General features: G+C 68.1%; 2 protein-coding genes across 2 annotated transcripts in view; one reads left to right on the top strand and one right to left on the bottom strand.

The window, feature by feature from the left end:
- The window catches only part of LOC309601130 (tenascin-X-like), a 60,662-nt gene extending 55,445 nt beyond the window's left edge, over positions 1 to 5,217 (top strand). Inside the window, 3 exon segments of the mRNA XM_082338056.1 lie at positions 785 to 946; positions 2,715 to 2,878; positions 5,081 to 5,217. Of these exon segments, the coding sequence (XP_082194182.1) occupies positions 785 to 946; positions 2,715 to 2,878; positions 5,081 to 5,161 (407 nt within the window). The 3' untranslated portion in view covers positions 5,162 to 5,217.
- Positions 5,218 to 5,632: 415 nt separating this feature from the next.
- On the bottom strand, positions 5,633 to 12,693 carry CYP21A2 (cytochrome P450 family 21 subfamily A member 2; the record flags this gene model as incomplete). The annotated part of the gene is made up of 6 exons (XM_082338065.1): positions 5,633 to 5,877; positions 6,729 to 6,832; positions 8,718 to 8,887; positions 9,945 to 10,130; positions 10,413 to 10,499; positions 12,586 to 12,693. Coding segments are annotated over 6 exons (900 nt in total), but the record flags the coding sequence as incomplete, so codon positions are not given.
- Positions 12,694 to 13,238: the final 545 nt, after the last annotated feature.

Here is a 13,238-nt window from a genome sequence, read left to right as displayed (position 1 = left end):
GGACCTGGGGAGACCCCAGCACCCAGCATAGGGGACCCAGGAGTCCAGGGGGGACCCGGGGATCCAGGGGGGATCCCGGTGTTTGGGGGGGACTTGAGGGGACTTGGGGGGACCCCAGCACCCAGGACAGGGGACCCAGGAGTCCAGGGGGGGACCTGGGGATCCAGGGGGGGATCCTGGTGGCCGCGGGGGACCCCAGTGTCTGGGGGGGACTTGGGGAGACCCCGGCACCCAGGACAGGGGACCCAGGAGTCCAGGGGGGGATCCTAGTGGCCGGGAGGGGACCCCGGTCGCCGGAGGGGACTTGGGGGGACCCCAGCACCCAGGATAGGGGACCCAGGAGTCTGGGAGGGGACCCCGGTGTTGGGGTGACCCAGGCATCCTGGGGGGATCCAGGCATCTGGGTGGGCTCAAGGGAGGGGACCCTGGCGTCTGGGTGGGCCTGGGTGGGTGACCAAAGGGGGGACCCAGGTGTCCGGGGGCACCCAGACATCGGGACTCTTGAGGGATGTTGGGGGGTCTTGGGGGGCCTGATGGGTCTTGGAGGGGTCCTGGAGGGTCCGGGGGGTCTTGGAGGGGTCCTGAGGAGGTCTGGGGGGTCCCTTGGCCCTGGGGGGGATTTCTGGGGGGTCTGGAGTCTCCAACGGAGGGGCCCCAGGTGCCTGGGTGGTGCCGGGTGGGACTTTGGAGGGGACCTTGGCGCGGGTGGGCTCGAGCGGGTGACCGGGGAGGGCCGCAGGCGGCCGGGCGGCGGCGGTGGCCTGACGCAGGCGCGGGGACGCAGGGAACGAGGCGCTGCACGCGCTGACGGCGGGGACCCCCACGGAGCTGCGGGTGGACCTGCGCACCCCGCGGGACGCCGCCTTCGCCCGCTACCGCGACTTCGCCGTCGCCGGCCCCGAGGAGCATTACCGCCTCCACCTCGGCGCCTACAGCGGCACCGCCGGTACGGGGGGCGCCTGGAGGGGGCCTGGGGGTCCCTTGGCCCATGAATGGGGTCCCTGGGGGTTTTGGGGGGTCCTGGGGGGGGGGCTTGGGGGTCGTGAGGGGTCTTGGGAGGTCCTGGAAGGGCCTTGAGGGATCCCAGGGGGTCCTGGGGGGTCTTGGAGGGTCCTGAGTGGTCTTGGGGGGTCCTGGAGGGGTGCTGGGGGGTTTTGGGGGGTCCTGGGAGGGGGCCGGGGGGTCCTTGGCCCATGAATGGGGTCCCTGGGGGGGGGTTGGGGGTCCTGAGGGGGGGCTTGGGGGTCGTGAGGGGTCTTGGGAGGTCCTGGAAGGGCCTTGAGGGATCCCAGGGGGTCCTGGGGGGTCTTGGAGGGTCCTGAGTGGTCTTGGGGGGTCCTGGAGGGGTGCTGGGGGGTTTTGGGGGGTCCTGGGAGGGGGCCGGGGGGTCCTTGGCCCATGAATGGGGTCCCTGGGGGGGGGTTGGGGGTCCTGAGGGGGGGCTTGGGGGTCGTGAGGGGTCTTGGGAGGTCCTGGAAGGGCCTTGAGGGATCCCAGGGGGTTCTGGGGGGTCTTGGGGGGTCCTGGGAGGGTTTTGGGGGTCTGGAGGGGTCCTGGGAGGTTTTGGGGCGTCTTGAGGGGTCTTGGAGGGTGCTGGGAGGGGGCCTTGGGGTTTCCTTGGCCCATGAAGGGGGTCCTAGGGGGAATATTGGGGGTCTAATGGCCCATGGTGGGGCTGGGGGGGGTCTTGGGGGTCCTGGAGGATTTTAGGGGGTCCTGGAGGGGGTTTTTGGGGGTCTTGAGGGGGGTCCTCGAGGGGACTTGAGGGTCCCTTGGCCCATGGGGAGGGTTCGGGGGGGGTCTTGGGGGTCTCTTGGCCCATGAAGGGGGTCCTGGGGGGGTCTCGGGGGGATCCTGAGGGGCCTTCGGGGGCTCTTGAGGGCTGGTGGGGGGTCTTGGGGGGGTCCTCGAGGGGTCTTGGGGGTCCCTTGGCCCTGGGGGTCCCTGAGGGGATTTCGGGGGGGGTCTGGGGGTCTCCAGCTCATGGGAGGGGTCCCTGGGGGTCTGACAGGGTCTGAGGGGGGGTCCCTGAGTGTCCCTGGGGGCATCCTGGGGGTCTTGGGGGTCCCTTGGCCCTGGGGAATCCTGGGGGGTCCCTGGGAGGGGTCCTGGGGGTCGTTGGGGGGGTGCCGGGGGGGGATTCCTGGGGGGCTCTGGTGGGGTCCGGCAGGGTCTCCTGACGGGGGGGGGTCCCGGGGGGGTCCCTGGGGTGCTCTTGGGGGTCACTGGGGGGTCCCGGTGGGGGGAGTTTATGGGGAGGTCCTGGGGGGGTCCCTGGGGGTCTGACGGGGGGTCCGTGGGGGTTTGAGGGGGGGGCCCTGAGAGGGGGTCCCTGGGGGGGGTCCCGGGGGTCCTGGGGCTCTGACGGGGGTTCCTGGGGGGGGGTCCCTAGGGGGCCCCTGGGGGGGGGTCCCAGGGCTCTGACAGGGGTCCCTGGGGGTCTGGTGGGGGGTCTGGGTGGGGCCTGGGGGCTGAGGGGGGGTCCCTGGGGGGGGGGGTCCCGGGGCTCTGATGGGGGGGTCCCGGGGGAGGGTGTCCCTGGGGGGGGTCCCTGGGGGGCTTCTGGGGGGGGGTCCCGGGCTCTGACGGGGGTCCCTGGGGGTCCCTGGGGGGCTTCTGGGGGGGGGTCCCGGGGGTCCCGGGCTCTGACGGGGGTCCCTGGGGGGGGTCCCTGGGGGTCCCGGGGGTCCCGGGCTCTGACGGGGGTCCCGCAGGGGACGCGCTCTCCTACCACGCCGGCAGCCCCTTCTCCACGCGGGACCGCGACCCCCGGGGCCGCCCCCGCCCCTGCGCCGTCTCCTACACGGGGGCCTGGTGGTACCGCAACTGCCACTACGCCAACCTCAACGGCCGCTACGGGACCCCCCACCACCACCAGGCAGGCTATAGGCGCCGGGACCTATGGGGGGCCCAGTGCGGTTGGTGGGGGCTGCGCGGGGCCATGATGGGGTCTGTAGGGGGCCTATGGGGCCATGATGGGGTCTATAGGGGCCTATGGGGGCCTATACGGGGCCAGTGGGGCCAGAGTGCAGTTAATGGGGGCTGTAGGAGGCCATAATGGGGTCTATAGGGGGCCTATAGGGGCCATGATGGGGTCTATAGGGGGCCATAGGGTCCATAATGGGGCCTATAGGGGGCCTATGGGGACCTATAGGGGGCCAGAGTGCAGTTAGTGGGGGCTGTAGGGGGCCATAATGGGGTCTATAGGGCACCTATAGGGGCCATGATGGGGTCTATAGGGGGCCATAATGGGGCCTATAGGGGGCCTATGGGGACCTATAGGGGCCATGATGGGGTCTATAGGGGGCCATAGGGGCCATGATGGGGTCTATAGGGGGCCTAGGGGACCTACAGGGAGCCAGAGGGGCCGGAGTGCAGTTAGTGGGGGCTGAAGAGGGCCATGATGGGGTCTATAGGGGCCTATGGGGGCCTATAGGGGCCATGATGGGGTCTATAGGGGCCTATGGGGACCTACAGGGGGCCAGAGTGCAGTTAATGGGGGCTGAAGGGGGCCACAATGGGGTCCATAGGGGGCCATAGGGGGCCTATAGGGGCCTTGATGGGGTCTGTAGGGGGTCTATGGGGACCTATAGGGGGCCAGAGTGCAGTTAGTGGGGGCTGAAGGGGGCCATGATGGGGTCTATAGGGGGCCTATAGGGGCCTATGGGGACCTAGAGGGGGCCAGAGGGGGCCAGAGCGTAGTTAATGGGGGCTGTAGGGGGCCATAATGGGGGTCTATAGGAGGCCTATGGGGACCTATAGGGGGCCAGAGAGGGTAACTTGAGGAGTCCTATAGGTCCAGAGTGCAGTTAATGGGGGCTATAGGGAGAGATAATGGGGGCTATAGGGACCACAAGGGTGTCTACAGGAGCCATGATGGGGTCTATAGGGGCCATATGGAGCCTATAGGGGCCAGGGGGTCCTATCGGGGGACCTATAGGGGTCATAGGGGGTGACTGGAGGGGGCCAATGGGGCCAGAGTGCTGTTAATGGGGGCTGTAGGGGGCCATAGAGTCCGTACAGGAGCCATAGGGGGCCTATAGGAGCCAGGGAGACCTAGAGGGGGCCATAGGGGGCAACTAGAGGGGGCTGATGGGGCCAGAGTGTGCTTAATGGGGGCTGTAGGGGCCATGGGGTGGGCTATAGGGGCCATAGAGAGCCTATGGGGCCACGGGGGACCTATAGGGGGTGACTGGAGGGGGCCGATGGGGCCAGAGTGCAGTTAACGGGGACTATAGGGGACTATAATGGAGTCTATAGGGGACATATAGGGGCCGTTGGGGAGACCTATAGGGAGCCATAGGGACAAAAGAGGGGACTATAGGGGCCACCAGGGGCCTAAAGCAGCCAGGGGGGTCTATAGGGACTGCAGGGGAGCTATATGGGCCAACAGGGAGGCCTCCAGGGGCATACGGGTGTTTAAAGGGGCCGTGGAGGGGGCCTGTAGGGGCATACAGGCACCTACAGGGGCTATATGGGGGTCTATAAGGGGCCACAGAGAGGCCTTAGGGGCTATATGGGCCATACAGAGGCCTTTATGGGTCATAAGAAGGTTTATAGGGGCACGTAGATGTTTATAGGGGCCACAGGGGGACCTATAGGAGTATATGGGGGGGTCTATAGGGGCTATGTGGGTGTCTACAGGAGACGGGGGGGGTCCTATGGAGGTCACAAGGGGCTATAGTGACTATAAGAAGTTCTATAGGGGCTATGGGGGAGGATGTCCTACGGGGGGGGGGCACTATATGGGCACTGTGGGGCACAGCACCCCTATGGCACGGCCCACAGCAGTGACTGGGGGCCCTATGGGGACTGGGGGGCGCTCGGGGGGCTACGCGGACCACGGGGCCACATGCCCTATAGGCTCCATAGGGGCTCCATAGGGGCTCCATAGGCTCCAGACCCTATAGAAGCTAGCCCCAGATCCCCTCTGGCTGGGCATGGGGCCCCTATAGGAGCACTGGGGCCTGGGGCGGGGGGGGGGGGGGTCTCTAGGGGTCTGTAGGGTGCCTATAGGGGTCTATAGGGTGCCTATAGGGTGCCTATAGGGCCTGATGGCCCCCACCCTGGATCTCCCCAGGGCATCAACTGGTTTCCCTGGAAAGGCTTCGAGTTCTCCATCCCCTTCACCGAGATGAAGCTGCGGCCGCAACGCGACTGAGGGCACCCAAGTGTCGGGGGGCACCCAAGTGTCGGGGGGCACCCAGGAAGGAGGCAGGACTTGGGGGGGGGGGGTCAGAGGCGAAGCTTTTATGGGGGGTGGGGGGTGGGGTAATAAAAGCTGCCTGTAACCCCCTCCCCGCGGTGAACCCCGGTGTCCGGGCGGCGGCGGGGGGACAAGGAGGGGACCCCCGGTGGCTGAGTGCCGGGGGGGGGGGGGGGACCCCGGCGTCCGGGTGGGTCGGGAGGGACGGCGGGGATGCAGGCAGCAAGGAGGCCCCGGCAGGCAGGGGTGCAGGCAGGGGTGCAGGCAGGAGGCAACCACAGGCATCTGGGTGACCCCGGGCAGGCAGGGGTGCAGGCAGGAGGAGGCCCCGGCCAGGCAGGGGTGCAGGCAGCCCCAGGCATCTGGGTGACCCGGGGCAGGCAGGGGTGCAGGCAGGGGTGCAGGCAGGAGGAGGCCCGCGCCGCGTTAGGCAGGGGGCTGGCAGGGCACCATGCGGACGCGGAAGGGCGGGCAGCGCAGGACGGTGCCTGCCGACACCCGCAGGCAGGGCAGGGCCCCCGGGGCGGGGGGCTCCAGGCGGAATTCCCGCAGGATCAGGCCCAGGAAGACGAAGAGCTCGGCCCGCGCCAGGCCCTCGCCCAGGCAGGATCGGGCCCCGCAGCCGAAGGGCACCAGCGCCCGCCAGGGAGCCCCCGGCTCCAGGAACCGCTCTGGGGGGCAGGGGGTGGGCAGGGGCCCCGCTGCCGGGAGGGGACCCGGTGCCCGGGGGGGACCCACCCACCCAGGGGTCAGGGGGCCCCGGTGCCCAGGAGGGGCCCCCAGTGCCCGGGGGGGACCCACCCACCCAGGGGTCAGGGGGCCCCGGCGTTGGAGAGGGGACCCCAGTGTCCGGGAGGGACCCAGCCCAAGGGGGTCAGGGGGCCCCGGTGTCTGGGAGGGCACCCAAACATTTGGGAGGGCACCCACCCACCCACCCAGGGGTCAGGGGGCCCCGGTGCCCGAGGAGGGACCCAAGCATTTGGGAGGGGACCCACCCCCCTCACACCCACCCCAAGGGGTTCAGGGGACCCTGGTGCCCAGGAGGGGCCCCCAGCACCCAGGAAGCCCCAGCACCCAGGGGACCCCCACACCCCGGAGGGGCCCCCAGCACCCAGGAGGGGACCCCAGCACCCCGGGGACCCCAGCACCCAGGAGGGGACCCCCGCACCCTGGAGGGGACCCCAGCACCCAGGAGGGGACCCCAGCACCCCGGGGCCCCCAGCACCCCAGAGGGGACCCCAGCACCCTGGAGGGGACCCCAGCACCCCGGAGGGGACCCCCGCACCCTGGAGGGGACCCCAGCACCCAGGAGGGGACCCCAGCACCCCGGGGCCCCCAGCACCCCAGAGGGGACCCCAGCACCCTGGAGGGGACCCCAGCACCCTGGAGGGGACCCCAGCACCCAGGAAGCCCCAGCACCCAGGGGACCCCCACACCCCGGAGGGGCCCCCAGCACCCCGGAGGGGCCCCCCGCACCCCGGGGCCCCCCGCACCCCGGAGGGCCCCCCGCACCCGGGCGTACCGGGCAGGAAGGCCTCGGGGTGGTGCCAGATCTCGGGGTCCTGATGGGCCGCCAGGAGGTTGGGGACCAGGATGGAGCCGGCCGGCACCGGGATGCCCCCGACACTGGGAGGGGACAGGGCGGGACTGGGATGTACTGGGGTCTGCTGGGACGTACTGGAGTCTACTGGGGCCTACGGGGACTTGCTGGGCTCTGCTGGGGCCTGCTGGGATCTACTGGGACCTGCTGGGGCCTACTGGGGCTCTCTGGAGTCTGCGAGGATCTGCTGGGGGTCTACTGGAGCCCACTGGGATCTGCTGGACTCTCCTGGGATCTGTTGGGGTCTATTGGGGCCCTCCCGGGACCTTCTGGGGTCTACTGGGACATACTGGGGCCCTCTGGGACATACTGGGACCTATTGGGACCTCCCTGAGTCTACTGGGTCCTACTGGGGTCTATTGGGGTTTACAGAGATCTACTGGGGTCTACTGGGGCCTACTGGAGCCTATTGGGGGTTACTGGGATGTACTGGGGTCTACTGGGGCCTGCTGGGATCTACTGGGGTCCACTGGGATCTAATGGGGTCCACTGGTGTCTACTGGGACCTCCTGGGGTCTACTGGTGTTTACTGGGGCCTACTGGCAGCCAGTGGGACCTACTGGGGTCTACTGGGACCTGCTGAGGCCTACTGGGGTCTATTGGGGTCTACTGGGATTTACTGGGCTCTGCTGGGGTCTATCAGGGCCTACAGGGAGATACTGGGACCTGCTGGGGCATGCTGGGCCTTGCTGGGATCTACGGGGCCCTACTTGGGTCTACTGGGGCCTACTGGGCTCTGCTGGGGTTACTGGGGTCTGCTGGAGCCTACTGGGACATACTGGGCTCTGCTGGGGTCTACTGGGACCCACTGGGATCTACTGGGGTCCACTGGGACCTGCTGGGCTCTACTGGGAAATACTGGTTTGTACTGGGCTGTAATGGTTGTTCCCTTTCTTACTGGGGCTGCACTGGGCTATACTGGGTTGTACTGGGCCATGCTGGTCTCCGCTGAGACCAATTTATACTGGTCTGGAGTGGTGTAAAGCAGTGCCAGGCACTGGTGCGCAGTGCTGCAACCTGATGCCTTGTCCTCCATACTGGTCTATACTGGTTTAAAACACTGATGCACAGTGAGCTGACACTGAGTTGTCCAGACCAGTCTATACTGGTTTACACTGGATTATACTGCTGTGTATTGGCTTATACTGGCCCTAAACTGGTTTATACTGGTCCCTACTGGTCCAAAACACTGATACGCACTGGTGCACGGTGCTGCAACCTAATGCCCATGGGTCCATACTGGTCTATAATGGTTCATACTAGTCCATACTGCTCTAAACTTGTCTATACTGGTCCATACTGGTCAAAACTGGTTCATACTGGTCTAAACTGGTTCAAAATACTGATACACATTGGTGCGCAGTGATGCAAATGGATGTCCAGTGGTCCCCACTGGTCTGTAGTGGTTCATGCTGGTTCCTACTAGGCCATAGTCATCTAAACTGGTCTGTAGTGGTTCATACTGGTCCATACACATCTAAACTGGTCCATACTGATGCAAGACACGGATAGACGTTGCTGCACAGTGCTGCAGCCTCAGCCCAGTGGTCCCTAACTGGTCTATAGTGGTTCATACTGGTCCATATGCCTCTAAACTGGTCCATACTGGTGCAAGACACTGATACGCATTGCTGCACAGTGCTGCAGCCTCAGCCCAGTGGTCCTTAACTGGTCTGTAGTGGTTCATACTGGTCCATACGCATCTAAACTGGTCCATACACATCTAAACTGGTCCATGCACATCTAAACTGGTCCATACTGGTGCAAGACACTGATACGCATTGCTGCACAGCGCTGCAGCCTCAGCCCAGTGGTCCCTAACTGGTCTGTAGTGGTTCACGCTGGTTCCTACCATTACCCACCCGTCCGTACCGGCTCATACTGGTCCGCACTGGTTTCTGCCGGCCGTACCTGGTGTGGCGGCGGGCGCAGTGGGGCAGCGCCAGGGGGGCGGGGGGCCGCAGGCGCAGGGTCTCGGCGATGGTGGCGTGGAGGAGGGGCAGGCGCCCGGCGTCGCCGGCCTGGGGGGTCCCGGCGGGGCCCAGCTCCCGCCACAGCTCCGCCCGCAGCCGCTCCTGCAGCTGGGGACACGGGGGGGGACACGCGTGGGACACGGGGGGGACACGCGTGGGACACGGGCGGAGGGGACACGGGCGGAGGGGACACGCGTGGGACATGGGCGGAGGGGACACGGGCGGAGGGGACACGCGTGGCACAGGGCAGCGGGGGGGGGCAGCGGTGCCGACGGCGGGGACGTGAAGGGGACCGAGGCGCCGCGCGGGGACACGGACGTGGGGGGGACACGGATGTGACACGGCAGTGACACGCGTGTGGCACCTCGGGGCGGTGCAGGGGGCCGGTGCTGGCCACGGGGACGGGACACGGGGGCACACAGGACACGGGTGGGGACATGGGACCCCCTGGGGACACGCGTGGGGACTTGGGGCCACACATGGGGACATGGCCACGGCGGTGACACGCGTGGCACCTCGGGGCGGTGCAGGGGGCCAGTGCTGGCCATGGGGAGTGGGACACAGGGGACACGTAAGACACGGGTGGGGACATGGGACCCCCTGGGGACACGCGTGGGGCCACGGCCTCGGCGGTGACACGCATGTGGCACCTGGGGGTGGTTCAAGGGGTGGCGATGGCCACAGGGACGGGACACGGGGGCACACAGGACACGGGTGGGGACATGGGACATGTGTGGGGACATGGACATGGCTGTGGCACGCGTGTGGCACCTCGGGGCGGTGCAGGGGGGGTGGCGATGGCCACGGGGAGGGGACACGGGGGGCACATGGGACACGGGTGGGGCCATGGGACCCCCTGGGGACTTGCATGGGGACATGGACATGGCTGTGGCACGTGTGTGTCACCTCAGGGGGTGGCGGTGGCCATGGGGAGGGGGATGCTGGGGACACGGATGGCGTGTGGGGACGTGGGACCCCCCAGGGACACCCATGGGGACACATGTGGGGATGTGGACATGGAGGTGACACGCGTGTGGCACCTCGGGGCGGTGCAGGGGGCCGGTGCTGGCCATGGGGAGGGGACACGGGGGCCCATGGGACACGGGTGGGGCCATGGGACCCCCCGGGGCCACGCGTGGGGCCACGGCGGTGGCACGCGTGGCACCTCGGGGCGGTGCAGCAGGAAGGCGACGGCCCAGGCCAGGGCGGCGGCCGTGGTCTCGGTGCCCCCGATGAAGAGATCGACCAGCGCCATGTGGAGGCGGGGGGGGCTGAGGGGCCCCCCCCGCACCCCCGGGTCCCGGCCCTGCAGCGCCCCCAGGACCGTGTCCCCCGGCGGGGACGGGCACTCCTGCGGGGACACGGGCCGCTGGGTCCCCCCGACACCGGGGTCCCCCCCCCAGACACCGGGGTCCCTCCCCGACACCGGGGTCCCCCCAGATACGGCGTCCCCCCCCCAGACACCAGGGTCCCCCCCTGACACTGGGGTCCCCCCCCAGACACCAGGGTCCCCCCCCAGACATTGGGGTCCCCCCTCGACACTGGGGTCCCCCCCAGACATCGGGGTCCCCCCCAGACACCAGGGTCCCGCTCAGATGCCGGGGTCCCCCCCCGGCCCCGGGCCCCCCCCGACCTCGTGCCGCCGGATCTGGGCCTCCACGAAGGCGTCGCGGCGCTGGACGAGGCGCAGCAGCTCCCGCAGGCCCGGGTTGGGCAGGACCTGGGACGTATGGATCCCATAGGGACCCCCCCCCGGGCCCCTAGGGATCCCCTTCCTCCAGAGATGCCCTCTAACCCCCCTCAGCCCCATAGAAACCCTATAGCTGCCCCCCCCCCCAGGCCGTATAGACCCTATAGGCCACCCTCCCAGACCCTATAGACCCTCCCCACAGTCCTATAGACTCCCCCAGACCCATATGGACCATAAAGCCCCCCAGGGCCCTATAGACCCTTTACCCCCCCATACAGATCATCCCAGCCCCATATAACCCCCGTAACCGCCCCTCCCAGCCCCATACGCCCCCCCAGCCCCCTATAGAGCACCCATCTCCTTACGGACCCTATACCGCCGGCCTCTCCCCACCTCGTGCATCCTCCCCGAGCCCATATCAGCGCCTCCCCCGCCCCATATGGACCCTATAGCCCCCTCCCAGCCCTATGTAGACCCTATAAGACCCCTCCCAGGGCCATAGAGCCCCTTCCCGGTGCCATAGGGACCCCTCCAAGGCCCCATAGAGCCTAGAAAACAGCCCCATATAGACCCTGTAACACCTCCCAGCCCCTTATAGACCCTGTAACACCTCCCAGCCCCTTATAGACCCTATAAGACCCCTCCCAGCCCCACATACCCCCCCCAGGGCCATATAGCCCCTATAACCCCCCCTCCCAGCCCCATATAGACCCTCCCAGCACCATATAGACCCTATAAAACCCTCCCAGCCCCACAGAGATCCAATAACCCCCCCCTCCCAGGGCCATACAGCCCCTCCCCAGCCCCATATAGACCCCTCCAAGGCCCCATAGATCCTAGAAATCTTCTCCCCAGCCCCTCATATCCCACCCCCCAGGGCCAAATAGCCCCTATACCCCCCCAGCCCCATATAGCCCCTATAACGCCCCCTCCCAGGGCCATAGAGCCCCTCCCCAGCCACATATAGACCCCTCCAAGGCCCCCTCCCAGCCCTACATACTCCCCACCCAGCCCCATATAGCCCCTATAACACCCCCTCCCACATCCATACAGCCCCTCCCCAGCCCCATATAGACCCCTCCAAGGCCCATATAGATCCTAGAAACCCTCTCCCCAGCCCCACATAGACCCCACCCCCCCCAGCCCCATAAAGCCCCTCCCCAGCCCCATATAGACCCCTCCAAGGCCCCCTCCCAGCCCCATATAGACCCCATAGCCCCCCTCCCAGCCCCACGTACTCCCCACCCAGGGCCATATAGCCCCTATAACACCCCCCCCAGCCCCATACAGCCCCTCCCCAGCCCCATGTAGGCCCCTCCAAGGCCCCATAGATCCTAGAAACCCTCTCCCCAGCCCCACATAGACCCCACCCCCCCCGGCCCCATACAGCCCCTCCCCAGCCCCATATAGACCCCATACCCCTGGCCCCATACAGCCCCTCCCCAGCCCCACATAGACCCCACACCCCCCAGCCCCATACAGCCCCTCCCCAGCCCCACATAGACCCCATACCCCCCGGCCCCATACAGCCCCTCCCCAGCCCCACATAGACCCCACACCCCCCAGCCCCATACAGCTCCTCCCCAGCCCCACATAGACCCCATACCCCTGGCCCCATACAGCCCCTCCCCAGCCCCACATAGACCCCATACCCCTGGCCCCATACAGCCCCTCCCCAGCCCCACATAGACCCCATACCCCTGGCCCCATACAGCCCCTCCCCAGCCCCACATAGACCCCACACCCCCCGGCCCCATACAGCCCCTCCCCAGCCCCATATAGACCCCATACCCCCCAGCCCCATACAGCCCCTCCCCAGCCCCACATAGACCCCACACCCCCCGGCCCCATACAGCCCCTCCCCAGCCCCACATAGACCCCACACCCCCCGGCCCCATACAGCCCCTCCCCAGCCCCATATAGACCCCATACCCCCCAGCCCCATACAGCCCCTCCCCAGCCCCACATAGACCCCACACCCCCCAGCCCCATACAGCCCCTCCCCAGCCCCACATAGACCCCACACCCCCGGCCCCCCCCAGCCCCACACAGACCCCACACCCCCGGCCCCATACCCCCGGGCCGTACGGCCCCGTAGGGCCCGGCGCCGGCTCACCCGCAGCAGCGGCAGCAGGTCGAGGGCGCGGACGCTGGCCCAGCCCCACACCTCCAGCAGCTCCACCAGGCAGCGGGCGAAGGCCCGGACCTCGGCCTCGGGGGGCACCTGTGGGACCCCCCCAACTCCTGGGTCCCCCCCAGGCCCCTGGCGCCCCCCGGGCACCCGGGGCCCCCCCAAACTCTTGGCTCCCCCATCCCAGACCCCTGGGCCCCCCCCAAATTCCTGGGGCCCCCATCCTGGACCCCTGGGTCCCCTTGGGCGCCTGGGTCCCCCCCAAACTCTTGGGTCCCCTCTGAATTCCTAGGACCCCCCCAGACCCCTGGGTGCCCTCTGGGACCCCCCCCCCCGGATGCCTGTGTCCCCCCCAAACTCCTGGGGCCCCCATCCCAAACTCCTGGGTCCCCTCCCTGATGCCTGGGCCCCCCCAAACTCTTGGCTCCCCCATCCCAGACCCCTGGGCCCCCCCAAATTCCTGGGGCCTCCATCCCGGACCCCTGGGTCCCCTTGGGCGCCTGGGCCCCCCCAAACTCCTGGGTCTCCCACAGACACCTGGGCCCCCCCCCACCCCGGGTCCCCCATCCCGGACCCCTGGGTCCCCTCCGGGTCCCCCCCCCGGGCCCCCCCAAACCCCGGCTCCCCCCGGGCCCCCC

Source organism: Platalea leucorodia (genome assembly GCF_965183815.1).
Source record: "Platalea leucorodia genome assembly, contig: SUPER_28_unloc_1, whole genome shotgun sequence".
Lineage (NCBI taxonomy): Eukaryota > Metazoa > Chordata > Aves > Pelecaniformes > Threskiornithidae > Platalea > Platalea leucorodia.
This window is presented reverse-complemented; position numbering and strand designations above follow the sequence as displayed.